Below are 14,445 nucleotides of genomic sequence, written 5' to 3'. Positions count from 1 at the left end.
GCCCCCCCTTTCTAACCAGATAATGGCTCTGGTTCAGGCAAATTGGGGAAACAACTGAGCCAAGCAGTAGGCCGGACCACCCCGCTTTTTCCGAAAATACTTTAATACAGGGTCCTGTTGTGGGTTGTGTGTGGGAGAGAGAACTGGGGTTGGACTGGAGGTGGGGTGGCATCTCTCTTTGCCAGGTGACACGTGGTGCTCCTGGCCATCGGGTGCCTATGGCCCTTCCACTGCCATGGCTCCTGTGTGCTGCCGGTCGGGGACACATGCCTCTGCCTGCTGTTGATCCTAATGGCAGCACGCAGCGCCGACTTGACAGCCGTCTCCACCCAGCCGTGTGGGTAGGCCGTGTGCTCCCCGGCGAAGTAGATGCGGCCATAAGGGACCGCCCAGTTGTAGTCCTGCGCGTTGTCCTCGCTGTGCCAGAGCGCCGGCGGCTGCACCACGAAGCCACCCTGGCTGTACGGGTCCTCTGCCCAGCGCTTGACGATGCCCCTGCCGTCCCAGAGCTGGTACACGACCGGCCCGTGTAGCGCCGCCACGTCGCGGAGCGCCAAGCGCAGCGCCTCGTCGCGGCTCAGGCCGGCAAACGCGGCGGCGTCGTCCGACCACGTGTAGGAGGCCAGCAGCAGCGCGCCCTCGTGCGGCGGCGGGTAGAATATCATGCGCGACGGGCGGTTGGTGTTGGAGTGGCCGCCTTTCATGTGGTCGTCGTGCCAGAAGGGCCGGCGGAAGCTCAGGTATACCTTGGTGGCCGGCACGTAGTGCAGCCCACGCAGCGCCTCCTGCAGTCGGTGCGGCAGCGGCGGCGAGAACCTTATGCGCTGCACCGCCGGCCCGCTCGCCGTCAGCAGCACCACGTCCGCGGTCAGCGTCTTCAGATTGTGGCGGGAGGTGGCCATCTGCACTTGCACATGGTGCTGCCACTGCGTCATCGCCACGACCGGCGAGTTCAGCAGCACGGGCCCCGACAGCGAGCTCAGCAACGCGCGTGGCAACAGGTCCCAGCCGCCCACGATGCGACTGTACCTGCGGGCGAGGCGAGCGCGTGACCCGGGCTCTGCGCCCCGCCCCTCCGCGTAGGCCCCGCCCACCCCTTTCTGCTTGCCCCTCCGGGATGAGGAAGAGCAGTTGACACCTGCCCGCTCCTGCCAAGCCCACCCCTCCGTCTGCCTCCCCCCGACCCCGCCGGTTCTCGCTGTTCCCGAGGCCTGAGGAGTAGGCGATTGTGCGACCCCAGAACCCTGCCGCTGCTCCTCTGAACCACGCCCTTCTTTGGGAACCATTCTTACCAGTTCCTTCGGAGCACCAGGATGCCTGGGCCCGCGCGGCCAGACCACCTCTCCAACCCTTTAGCCTCCTCCCACACACCTCGGGCCACGCCCTTCCCGCAGCTCCACCCACCCAGTCCCACGGCTCCACCCACTCCCCGTTACTCGCCCCGATTGGCCTCCGCCCGCCCCACCCCTACCCGCCGGCCCCGCCCCTCACTGGAGCCGGTCGCTGAGGCAGGTGTAGGCCCGAAGGGCCTCCGCGAAGCTGAGGTAGAAGAAACCATCCTTGGACAGCACATCTCCTAGGAGTTGCACGGCCGGCTGGCTCAGGTTCCCCTCCCCGAGGAGGTATTCCTGTGGGGTGGGTGTGGGCCCAAGTCAGGGTCCCGACAGGCTGTACCTGCTGGCTCCATCCCCACGGGAGTGGGGACCCCTCCCCAGTTGGGCCTCCCTGGCACCTCCCTGGGACCAAAGGGATCTGGTCTTCCCTCCTGTGACAGATGAGGGAAACTGAGGTCCAGAGAGGAGGCATGTCCAGCCCTAGAGTAAAGCAGGGAGGTGGTGGCCAGACTGGGGTCCTGGTGTCCCGCCTTCTGATTCTTTGGGAAAGGCCCCATGGGCACCTTTTTTGCCACCATTTCCCAGACAACAAAGCCAGGGCCCCACTCACCAGGAGCGTGAGCCTTTCAAATTTCTTCATTGCCTTTCTGCAGCCCAGTACCTTGAAATCTTTGAGGGCCTGTCGTGGAACAAGCAGACTGTGCTGAGCTGCCGGGGCTGGAGGGGTGAAGGCCCGGCCTGGAGGCCAAACCTGGGTCCTCCCCCTGGTTCTGCCCACGGCTGGCCATTGCCACTCTCTTTCAAAGCCCTGGGCTTTTGCCCATGCTATGCCCTCAGCCTTGCCCTTCACTGCAACTCAGGTGCCACCACTCCAGCAAGACTAGTATCCCCTCTGCCCCCAGCATTCAGCCCACCTGGGTTGTCACCTCTCATCCCAGTTGGATGTCATTTTGCCTATTTCTGTGCTAGCCTGTGAGCTCCATGAACACAGGGCTTGTGTCTGTCCTGGTCGTGCTTGGTTGATTATTTGTTGCCTGGATCATTGTGGGCATGGACAGAAGCTAAGTCCCCTCTGCCACCTGTCAGCACTGACAGGGCATGACCACTCAAGGAACTCCCTGAGGAAAGAGGTGCCCCTTCACTCAGTCACTCATTCGCCTCTCATGTCCCCAGGCTCCCCAAACTGGTCACTGCCAGGGCACAGAAATGACCCGAACTTGGCCCCCTCTCTCGTCCCGGATGGAAGATGGACAAGTAAGGGGCTCTCAGAGTGGGGTGTGGCCAGCTCCGCCCTAAGGGCACCAGGAGGGCCTTCTGGAGGAGGGGCGTTGCAGGATGAGCAGCTGAGTGGCAGTTCCCTGGGTGGGAAAGGGAGAGCCATGGGCTTGGGGCGCTGAACAAGTGCAGTGGGTGAGAAGGAACATAGAGCCGGGGGCATCTGGACCACTGTGAAGACTTTGTGGGTGACAGAAACTTCTTAGAGGAGAAAAGAAGATGAGGCTAGAGGGGTGGGGCAGGTAAGGCCACTCGGGACTGGAACCTGAGCCTGAGAAGCTGGGACTTGTCCTGGAGGCTTTGGGAGCCACAGGGGGCTGTGAACTCAGTCACTCTGGTATGGAAAGAGCCTCCTGGTGCCAGGCTGGGGAGACTGAGGCTGGGCAGCCGGGGAGGAGGCTGGGGGAGGGTAGAGGAGAGGAGGAGGCCTGCGCTGGGGTGGGACAGAGAGATATGAGCAGGGCTGGGGAACTGAGGGTGGGAGAGGGGAGAAGGAGGCGGCGGCAGCGGGGCAGGGTGGGGGGAGGGATCAGGAGGCCCCTGGGGGTCTGCGGGTGACTGGGGCATAGTGGGGCCCCCAGGCATTCCAGCAGGCTTAGGGAAGCTGAGCTCAGTGGAGCTGGAGGGGCCCAGGAGAGGGCCATAGGTCTGGGTCTCAGGAGACAGATTTCGGAGACATCAGCCTATAGATCCAAGTTTAGGCCAAAAGTATAGAAAGGTGAGGTTGTCCAGGATAGTGTGTGGGTGAGAAGAGGAAGAAGAGACCAAAAGCCGATGGCGCTTCAGGGACCAGCAATGTTTATGGGGAAACTAAAGACTGAAGAGCCAGTGGTGGGAGACCAGAGGGATGACAGAGAGAAGGAAAGCCACGCCAGGGAGCAGGCTGGGGCGACGCCCCGGAGGAGAAAAGGCGGCGTGGGCGTCAGGGCGGGAGGAGCACAGGGCAGCGCACCTTGCTGAGAGCCATCTGGTAGATACCTTCGGGCGAGTGGCCCTTCTCCCTGGGGCGCAGGGCGTAGCCCAGCTTCTCGGGCATCTTCTCCACCACGTAGTTCCGCAGTTTCACGTTGTTCACTTCGGTCCACGTGTTCTCGTCGTACTGGATGAATTTTGTCAGGTTGAGTCCCAGCCTGTGGCAGAGCTTGTGCAGGATCCTGAGGATGGGAGGTTTGGCATGAGGCCAGGGGTGGGGCTGGATTTGGGGTCGTCAATGCTGGAGGACGGGAATGAGATGCGGACGACGTTGGAAGGCTGAGGGCAGTAGGAGTACCAGGATTGGGTTAGGAGTGGGAGTTGGCTTTTGTTGGGGATGAAATTAGGCCCCGGAGTAGATTTGGGACTGGGAATAGAGTTTGGGTTAGACAGATGTTTGGGATGGGGAGGAGGCTGGGCCTGGGGAGGTAGAGCTGGAGGCCTAGAGGGTACAACAGTGGAGCTGGCTTTGGGCCGGGGCAGGGCTGGCCAGGGTGTGCCCGCCTGAGGGTTGCAGGAGGCACAGTGGTGGGGCTGGAACCAGGAGACCATAAATCGGGGTTAGGTGAAGGATGGAGTTGGAGGTTGGGTCTAGACCCGACTTGCGTCGGGGGTCTAGGTTGGAGGAGTCGAAGTTCAAGTTGGGGGTCTGGTTGAGTCTGGGCACACAGGTGGGGCTGGCGGTGGCCCTGGTGCCTGCCTGGTTGCCGGGTCAGGCCTCACCTGTGGGAGCTGGGCATGCGCATGGCCCCCAGCTCCCCAGTCCAGCCAGTCTTCGGGTCTCGGTAGGTGAAGATGCGGCCTCCGATCCTGTTGTTTGCCTCCAGGATGGTGACCTGCGGGAAGGGGATGGGGGCCCTTCAGCTCCTCCCAATCACCATCCCCCACCCCACCCTGTGCCAGCCCCTGCCTTCCTCCATCCCCACAGACCTAGACTACAAGGGTCCCTTTCTTTGTGGGAGGTGGGGGGCTGGTGGGAGAACAACACATAGTGAGCAGTTCCAGGCTGCAGCAGAAGGCTACCAGTTAGATTGCAGAGGGACTTCCCAGATCAGGGAGTGGGGACATTTTTCATAAGCCTAGAAACCCCTGGGTTGTCCCATTCTCATTCTTGGATTTCAGTGAGAGAGACAGTGGTTAGACCTCAGGGGGCACTTCCCCTTGGTGGAATTTCCACGTCCACCCCCAGCTCAGGTCGGAGGATCTTTCCAGTGGGACTTCCCTCTGGGATGAGGAAGAGTAGGACAGGAGAGTCTAGGGCCTCTTGGTGCAGACACAGGAGAGCAGGGGGCTTTGGGCTTCACTCCCAGACCCCCAGACTCCCAGACCCCCTCTCTCCACCTCCCACCAACCTCCACCCCCTCAAGCGGGGATGTGGCCAGGACCCTCTGCCCGAGGATGCAAAGCCTGCAGCAGGAAAGACTCAAGGTAGACTGCAAGCAGCACTTCTCACCTTGTGTCCAGCATCGCTGAGCACCCTGGCGGCCACCAGCCCAGCCACACCAGCACCAACCACGATCACCTTCTGGGGCCTCAGGGTCCGATTGAGACCCAAGGTCACCACCTTGAGCAGCTGCTCATAGTCAGGATCGTGCGTGCATTTCTCAAGGGGGTCCTGGCTGTGGTCAGCCCTCCAGTCCAGGGAGGCCACCAGGCTGAGGAGGATGGGGACGAGGACGAGGAGGCGCAGGGCTGGGAAGGAGAGGGTCAGTAGGTAGGTGGCGGGGATGGGGGACAGAGGGGTTCTGCCCCACTTGTCCCAGAGCCACCTCCCCTGCTTACTCACCCAACGGGGCCATGCCTCTTGGTAGGAGATGGTGTCTGGGGTGGAGGAGAAGCGAGGGCCACTGTGATGGGACGAGTGTCCCTCCCCCAGCCTGACTCTGTCTCCCTGTAGGTTGCCCATCGGCCGGCCTCAGCCCTTGCCCGTAACCGCCTTCCTCTCTGGACACCTGTGTCCCCGACTTGGATCCTTCAGAGTCCCCTAGACCACCCTCGCCTCCCTCCTTGCCGGTCTCTGCCCTCATTCTCCACCTCTGCCCGACATCTCTCCTGCTCTGTTCAGCTCGCTCTCCGCCTCCCCGTCTCTCCTCTGTTCCCTCTTTCTCTCACCCCCTCCCCACCTGACTGGCTCTGGGTCTCTCCCCTCTCCCCCGCCTCTCAGCCAGCCCCTCGTTGTGCTGTCCTGTCTCTGTCCCCCTGCCGCCCGCTGGCTGTGTCTCTCTACCTCCAGCGCTGGGGCAGCAGCATGGTGCTTTCCTCCGCTCTGCCCTCCGCGGCCCCTTCTCTCCCCTTAAATCCCCCCCAGCCCCTCCCACCCCTCCCACCCCTCCCTTGGGGAATCGGCAGGGAAATGAAACTGCTATCCTGGAGTTGCAAGGTCAGATGCTCAGAGTCTAATTGAGGCTGGGGGAGGAGGGTGGGTGTGGGAGGAGTGGGAGAAAGGGGGCTGGGAGGAAGTAAACCAGTCTATTTTCTTCCTCTTGCCCCAGATAGTTCTGGGGCGGTTTAGAGACTGGAAATAAATTCTCAGGTAACCTCCTAACGGCAGGGACTGCCCCTTCGGCCTGCCCAGGTCCCTGTTTCTACCCTCCCCGGTGCTCTCTCTGCCTCCTTGATTCCTGGGGCAGGAGGATGGAGGGTCTCTGGCTGTGAGGCTGCAGGTCCCTGGGCCAGGCCTCTTCTCTCCTCTGAGTCCCTCTCTGTCAGCTGTCACCATGCCCTGCAGGGCCCTTGATGGCTCCACTCCCCTGTCCCCCCACCACTCTGAGCCTGAGCATAGCGGCAGGGCTCGCAGGCAGCAGTGCAGGGGTCAGGGCGTGGGCTCTGAGCCAGCCCACCTGGCGCCTGCCAGCCGGGGATTTTGGGCAAGGGCCTTCCCCTCCTCTGTGTGGCTCCCATCTGCAGCTGTCAAATGGGGCCATCACGATGTTTTAGGGCAGAGTGAGGGAATCCAGGTAAGACCTGCGCAGCAGCTGAGTCATCCTGCTCCTGTGGAAGTGCCCGCTGCTGTGGCTGTGGGGACCAGGGGGCTGGGAGTGGCCACCTGGCAGCGGGAGCGCCCAGGCATGCCTTTGCCCCTCCTCCCCAGCCCTGCCTGGAGGACTGCTGTGGCGCTCAGCTCGGGGCAGGGCGTGGGTGGCACCTTGAAGTGGGTGGGGTGGGGAAGCCATGGCGGGGACTTTTCTTGGGGGTAGGGGAGAGGCGGGTAGGGGAGAGGGAGCCAGGGCGTCAGTGAGGAGAGAAGCCAGAGGCAGGCAGATTCTCTGTAGCAAGGGCGTCGGGGACGTTGCCAAGAAAGAGCAAGATGGGAAAGTCTTGACAGTAAATGGAAGAGGGATGTGGTTTGATGGAGGGAAGGGGGTTGGAGGTATGTATGAGTCAGAAAACATGATGTTGGGGGCGAGGCGGTGGCCAAAAGGAAACAGAATCAGAAAGCTGGACAGAGCCTCCGAGGCTGCCTGCTGAGAGCTCAGGTCAGCAAAAATGGTAACAAGAGGGTCTGTCCCCACGGTGAGCTCAGAGGTCACCCTGTGCTCAGGGCTTTGCACTCATTGTGAGCCTCACAATGCCTACATTTGACAGATGAGGAAACTGAGGCTCAGAGATGGTGAGGGGTGGGGCAGAGGAGGACCCTGGGGCACAGAGAGAGGGAGGCGCTTGCCCGAGGTCCCAGAGCCCAGGTCTCCCCAGCAGATGGGGCTTGCTTTCCTCACAGTGACGTGTAGGGTGCGAATGCTACATTATGACCTTAGTCACCTGTGCCTCGGCCAGGCCCTGTGCTCTGCAAACGTGGTTTCTCGTCCAGTCCAGGCCCCGAGTGAGGGGGCAGGAACCTGGGCCAGAGGGGAGAGTGCTTTCCCTGGGCCCAGAGCAGGGAATGGTGGTACTGGGGGTTCCTACCTGGTGGGCAGACCCCAGGGTCCCCTAGGCCCTGCCCAGAAGACCCTCAGTTCTACAGCCTCGTGACAGTGATCCACACAAGTGAGAGGAAACAGAAACTACCCTGAAAAGGGACGGACACCACAGAGCCAAGGGGCTCCCAGGGCATGTCTGCGCAGTCTTTGGGTCCCCAGAGTGGATGGGTGAGGCCCTGCTGGGGTCCCTGAGTCGACCCTGTCTTTCCCATACAGGTTGCTGTTCACAGCTCCCTGGCTCTGGGCACATGCACAGCTCACCTGTGGACTCTAAGGAAGGGAGATGCAGCACCAGCCTCCCTCTGCAGGGATCAGTGGGGGAAGGGGTGGGAGGGAGAGAAACAGAGCACTGCCGTGGGGAGCATCACTCAGGGGGAGCACCGCCCAAGGGCAGGGATCCCTTTAGAGCAGGGTCTCATCAATCGCCTTGCTATTGATGAAATGACAGTGGCTACTGTTTAGTAGTACTTAACTCTGTGCCAGACACTTTATATGTTTTCCTTCATTTACTCCAAGAACAACTCTGGCAAGGTGAGTTTAGCTGTCCCTATTTTACGGTGGAGAAAACTGAGGCCAGATAAGTCACCAGCTTGGAAGGGGCAGAGCCCAGCTTTGACGGCAGGCAGCCCGGCTCCCGGCTGGTGTTCCTAACCACTCTGCGGTCAGGAGCAAGCTTCAACTGTGGATTAGGGATGGGGTCAGGGCAGGGTGTCTCCACCTCAGCACTGTTGACATTTGGGGCCAGCTAGTTCTTGGTGGGGCCTGTCCTGCGCATTTTGTAGGATGGTGAGCAGCATCGCTGGCCTCTACCCAGTAGATGCCAGTAGTACTCTTCCCCCATCCAGGGGTGACAACCAAAAATGTCTCCACACAGTTAGCAGGAAAAGAAGAAACGCTGGAAGGCCACATGGCGGAGTATCCTACAGAGGTTGTTTTGGGGGCAGGAGACTATGAATAATTGGGGGATTGCTTTCTTCCTTTGGGTTTTGTGTGTGTGTGTGTGTACGTGTATTTCACATTGTCTTCATTCAGCATGTATTACTTTTGCGATTAAAGAAAAAAAATCCCCATTAATGTTAGTTGGAAGCAATACATCAGGCAGGGCCAGGCACCCGAAGTGAAGAACAGAGAGAGGGATAGGGCCAAGTCAGGACTGATGCTAATCTCCACTGGTGGGAAGAGTGGGCTTTCCAGATCATTCCTGATAATACTGAGGAGACTGGCATTTGGGTTGAATCAGGGGTAGGGATTAGGGTGGAATGAGTCAGGAAAAAAGAGCAGTTTGGATCAGGTAGTGGGTAGGAGACAGGACAGGGTGGATGCCCAGCAGGCCCAGCTGGGGCAGGTTGGGGGCAGAAGCAGGGACGGGATAAGGGGACGAGAGGGAGCAGGGGGAGGAAAGGTCAGCCTAGCTCACAGCAACCTCAAACTCCTGGGCTCAAGCAATCCTTCTGCCTCAGCCTCCTGAGTAGCTGGGACTACAGGCACGTGCCACCACCCTGGGTAATTTTTTCTATTTTTAGTAGAGATGGGGTCTCATTCTTGCTCAGGCTGGTCTTGAACTTCTGAGCTCAAGTGATCCTCCCACCTTGGCCTCCCAGAGTGCTGGGATTACAGGCGTGAGCCACTGCCTAGCCTAAAAATGGTTTTTAGGGGGAAAAACCCTACCCTATTTGATTTACTTCTAGAACCACAATAATGGTTCTAATGGGGTTTTGATCATATCTACACAGCAGCCAGAGACTGGCCCCAACCCCACTGGGGGCCTCGGGGCCCATCAGGGCAGCTAATGCTGATGGCAGCTAAGGGTGGGCCATTGCGTGACACAAACACATGTGTGTGTGTTTGTACACATACACATATACACTCTGAGTCCATCCAAAGAGCCTGAGTGCTTAGTATTAAAACTTTCACCAAGTCTCAGAGGCTGGCAGGGCCTGCCTAGGGGAGCCCAGGGACCCAGGTAGAAGTCAGGGTTTAGGGCCAGGATGAGGGGAAGGGGTGCAGAGAACAAAGGATGGACTTACCTAAGCCTCTCTGATCTCTGGCTTGACCCCCAGACAGGGGCCCCCTTCCCACAGATCCCTCGTGCCCCTCCTTCCCCAGTTTCCAGAACGCCCGTGGGCCCCAATGGGGAGCACTCACTGCATGGCTGGCTCTGGAGGGCTCTCTCATCACTCATGGCCTTTCTGGTTAGCCTGGGATAGAAGTCATTGTTGGGCATGTACAGAGCCGGGGTGAATGGTGGTGGCTTTATCCTGATGCCCTTGTTAGACCACAGGTGCCAGAGTCCTGGTGTGGGGTCAGTGGTTGAAAAGCAGACCCTCCCTCCTTTCTCAAGTGTTTTATTATGGCAAATTTTCAATGGTATGAAAACAGATACTAGGATCACTAACCCAAGTGTATTTGTGGCCTCATAGCCCTGTTTCATTTACACTTTCTCTCTCCCCCATTGGATTATTTTAAAGCAAATCCCAGACATGATATTGTTTTGTAGATAAACGTGTTGGGATGTTTCTCTCAAGCAGGGGCTGGCAAACTTTTTGTGTAAACATTTGAGGCTTTGCAGGCCATGGGCTCTGTGTCCTGACTATGCAACTCTGACCTCCAAGCAGCCGGAGGCAACATGTAAATGGGTGGACATGGCTATGTTCCAATAAAACTTTATTTACAAAAACAGGAGGAGGGAACTGTAGTTTGCCAACCTCTCCTCTAAAAGAACTGATCTGCTTTTTAAAACACAAAATTTGCAATACTTCACATTTAAAAACAGCAATAATTCCTTAATATCATTAAATCAATGTTCACATTTCCCAGATTTCCTCATAATTATCTTTTTAAAGAACTGGTTTGTTTGAATCAAGATTCAAATCAGAGCCCACACAGCATTTGGGTGAATGAATGTCTCTGTCAGTAAAGTGTCACTTTTGTTTCCATGGATTTGGGAATCTGTTTCCTTAGAACCAGAGGGTCTGATGTGACACCAGGCACCAGGCTAGGCCCTGGCAAGGCAGTGCACCAGTCTGGTTCCTGCCACAGGGAAATTTTTGGTGTTCATGGGGTTTTAACTAGATAGTGTGCGGAGGTGAGATGAGATGGGAGTGCCCAGGTGAGTCACTGTGTTTGAAGTGACCAGTGCCCGGGTGTGTGCGAGCTGGAGGTGTGATGTTGTGGGACAGGCATGGGAGCAGCTGGGGTCACCTAAGCCTGGCTTGAGGGCTGGCCGGTGTCCAAGAAGCAGGTACTTAGATATTCTGGGGATTCACTGAAAACTTAGGAGCAGTGGTGTGCTGGAGCTGGCTCATACCACTTCACAAGAGCTGACTTAAATTTTCGGGGTGTTTTGGTTTTGCTTTATAAGCCATTCATTATTAAATTTTATTTACAATTAAATAAATTTTGCTAAAAACAAATACTCAAAACGCATCACTCCCTAATTATGTGACATTTTACACTATCATATATGCTCTTGAGGTGAACTTATTGTCTCTACATAGTGTGTCTCTCTCCAGTTTCGTGTTCAGTGACCACATTGGCAGCCTGAAATCAGCCATGGTGGGAGTATTTACATCACAGAAACTGGCGTTTTGTACAAATCAGGGCTTCCTCCCACTGCAGAAAGCTGACTATTAGACATGTACCAGCACACCACTGCTTGGGAATGATTAGTTTCAATCTTCCATAGGAGATCAAGGCTGCTCTCTAGCTCTGGAAATGTTTAAAAAATCTGAGCCTTTTGATGCTGAGCTGTGGCCAGTGAAAGGGGCAGGGGAATCCTCCGGGGAAGGGGCTAGGACGTGGATAGTAATTTGAGAGTTTTTTTGAGATTAGAAGAAAGCCACAGCTATAAATCCAATTGCCACTCTTAACCCTAAACAGGGAATAGAAATGCAATAAGAGCTTACTGAGGAGATTCACCTTTAAAAGCCTCTGATTCCAAATTTAGTCACCACTTTTGTTGCCTTCATATTAATTAATGAAGAGGAACTTAAGTAGAGGCCATTTGTCTGGACTGGCAGGGCGCATCTGTGTTTTCTTCCTGGAAAGGGAAACTGCAGTTACAATGACACCATCATCACAGGGTGGAACCCAGTCAGCGGCAATCTTGGGGACTCCTCCCTGACGCCCCCAGGAAGCCTGTTGGGACCATTCCCCACATGGCTCTAGAACACTGTATCGATCCCTCCCACATGGGGATCCTCCTAATTTATCAGAATCACTTGTGTCCTTCAACGTGCGGTGCCCACGATCCCTCCAGGGGTGGGAAGAAAATATTAGAATAATTTTTTTTATTAAAAAAAATACAACTGTAAGAAAGTAATTAAGCTTTATTGATGTTTAATGTGTCAAATAATATGAAATATCTGTATCTATATACACACACATATACGAGGGCTATCCGGAAAGTATCCAGCCATTGTTAATGTAACAATAAAAATATTTAATGGAACATGGCTGGATACTTTCTGGACAGCCCTTGTATACATGGGAAATGTATGCTCAGATCTTTTCCATCGTATCATGATTGTGTGGCCCCTCCCAGCGACCTCCTTGTGGGCAGAGAAACTCTGCTCCATTTTCCTAACTCCAGTCCAGATCAAGATCTGGTGTGAAGTAGGTGCTTTAAAAATGGATGCTGAATAGATACATGTAGGTAAAATACAAGCTTTCTACATTCTAGGGGGACTTGAGGCCTCCCTTCGGGCAGAGGGGTCAGTGAGGCAAGGTCCTGGGCTGAGGAAAAAGGCCACTGTCGACAGGTTTCCGAGAGAAGCAAGTGGGGTTGGATTGTTGGGGTCTTCCTCTAATTTGCTCCCCTTCCCACCCTCCTATGGCTTTGCTTGGACAAAAAAACTCTTGTCCTTTGAAGCCCAAGAAAATAACTAACTCATGATCATGACTTTGAAAGATTTTGGAAACTGGGCCATAAATTTCCAAAATGTGTGGCCCAGTTTATCGAATAGGCTGAAGGAGGCGGAAGGTCCTGACCTCCACTGCCCAGGAGGAGTGAGATCTCAGTGCTTGGTCTTGTTGGGGACAGAAAAACAAGAGGTAATGGAATGACAGGAGCAGAAAAACAAGGAGGAAACAGTTAAAGAAAAACAAGAAGGAAAGAGTTACAGAAAAATAACCAAGGGCAACGGTTATTTCAGTCTTAATCAATGGGGTAATTAGACCGTGGAATAGTGACCACCAATCAGCAAACAGAAAAACACCGTTGGCTGGGCGAGGTGGCTCATGCCTGTAACCCTAGCACTCTGGGAGGCTGAGGTGGGAGGATTGCTTGAGGTCAGGAGTTCAAGACCAGCCTGAGCAAGAGTGACACCGGCCTCTACTAAAAATAGAAAAGTTAGCCAGGCCTTATGGTATGCACCTGTAGTCCCAGCTACTCGGGAGGCTGAGGCAGGATCGCTTCAGCCCAGGGGTTTGAGGTTGCTGTGAGCTAGGCTGACACCACGGCACGCTGGCCCAGGTGCGCACATATAGGAGAATGTCTGGAACATAACCTTTATGTTCATACCTTGAAAAATCCAGACCCCAAAACCCATGACATATAGTCATAAGTAATTACAACTGACCTTTACACCAATATACACTACTGGCATATAAAAGCAAAAACACAGAAGACGACAGTGTCTTCTCCACTCTCAGAGACAGATCCATTGCCCCTCAGGAAATGTACTTTCACTTTGCACCCTTAAACTTCGCTTACAATAAATTCTGCACGCACACTTGCTGAGTGTCTGTCATCTCTCTGTCGCATGGGCCAAGGCTTGTGATTCCTCCAAGCCAGGAGCCTAAGAACTGGGGAAACACTTCAAAGTGCAGCCCTGGGCAGCACCGTGACAGTATCATTCCAGCCCATGGGAGGGAGGCTGGAGGGCTGAGGCAGAACATTGGATTAGTATCTGGAAATCACCCGATATAAATCCGTGTCCACTGTATAACCAGAACGCTCCAGCTAGCCCCAGGTGATAGTGAGGAATGCTGCTGATGACATCTGTGACCACTGGGATAGGGATGGTGCCAGATGACTTAATATCTGTGTACATTCTAGGGTATCACAAACACCTGGGGCCCACTACCCAGAACAGCGGCCATGACAGCTTCCTCTTCTGCCACCAGTAGCCCCACCCCTTCCCAGAGGCCACCACAACTTGGATTTGTGCATCACTCCCTCTCATCAAACAAAAACTGCGTCATCATGTCTTGACATTTGTCTAAACAAGGTGTTGCTTAGTTTTGCTTGCTTTTGCATTTCAGAATGGCATCCCACTTGATATAGTCTTGGAACCTACATTTTTACTCAAGCTTCTCCTTCTAACATTTATTCATATTAATGGCAGCTTTTTTTTGTTTCACAAATTTTCTTTTATTTAGGAAAGCAACATACAGTCATAGGTATTTCAGAGAATGAACAAAGTATAAAGACAAATGCAAAAGATACTTAGTATACAACAGGCTGGCTTCTGCCTTCTAGACTCTGTGGATCTTACTGTCACTGACTGGGTTAACTTTGGCATTGGGAAGTCCAGAAACAAGTCTGTGGCCTTGCAACGGTGGCCATTTCAGCAGGCATTTTTGTGGACTAACGTTATGTCAGGTTTCATCTTCACTGTTCTTTCATTTAACAAATGTGACAGGGACTGCGCTGGGGACACAAGGGGAACAACAATCACTCTCTGCCCACAGGAACTCACAATCTAACAGTGAGAAAGAGAAGCAGTGTAGCGAGTGTCACCAAAGGAACCAGCTTGGTGCACTGTGGGGACCTGCAAGATGGCCACTGCCTGAGCTCTGGTGGCTGAGAAGGCTTCCTGGGGGAGGTGAGGCCTAAGGGGAGACGTGTAGCGTGAGTGGGATGTTATGCAGGCAAAGGGAAGACCTCTTGGCTCGAGTCTTACCCTTTTCTCAAGACCTAGTTCAGGCCCCTTAGCTGACCTGTT

At 55.3% G+C, this 14,445-nt stretch overlaps 1 protein-coding gene across 2 annotated transcripts; it reads right to left on the bottom strand.

The window, feature by feature from the left end:
- Nucleotides 1-85: 85 nt before the first annotated feature.
- Nucleotides 86-9,784, bottom strand: IL4I1 (interleukin 4 induced 1). Of its 2 annotated transcripts, XM_045531099.1 has the most exons (8): nt 5,809-5,835; nt 5,368-5,402; nt 5,035-5,273; nt 4,305-4,417; nt 3,562-3,763; nt 1,945-2,013; nt 1,492-1,628; nt 86-1,029 (listed from the first exon to the last, which is right to left on the bottom strand). In XM_045531099.1, the coding sequence occupies exons 1-8, from the start codon at nt 5,829-5,831 to the stop codon at nt 102-104; spliced, it is 1,746 nt and encodes a 581-aa protein (XP_045387055.1). In that variant the 5' UTR covers nt 5,832-5,835; the 3' UTR covers nt 86-101. The 2 variants fall into 2 exon arrangements, with proteins under 2 accessions (XP_045387055.1, XP_045387056.1); XM_045531100.1 differs by lacking the exons at nt 5,368-5,402; nt 5,809-5,835 and adding an exon at nt 9,644-9,784.
- Between the last annotated feature and the right edge of the window lie 4,661 nt (nt 9,785-14,445).

The sequence above is a fragment of the Lemur catta genome, chromosome 19 (genome assembly GCF_020740605.2).
Source record: "Lemur catta isolate mLemCat1 chromosome 19, mLemCat1.pri, whole genome shotgun sequence".
Classification (NCBI taxonomy): domain Eukaryota; kingdom Metazoa; phylum Chordata; class Mammalia; order Primates; family Lemuridae; genus Lemur; species Lemur catta.
This window is presented reverse-complemented; position numbering and strand designations above follow the sequence as displayed.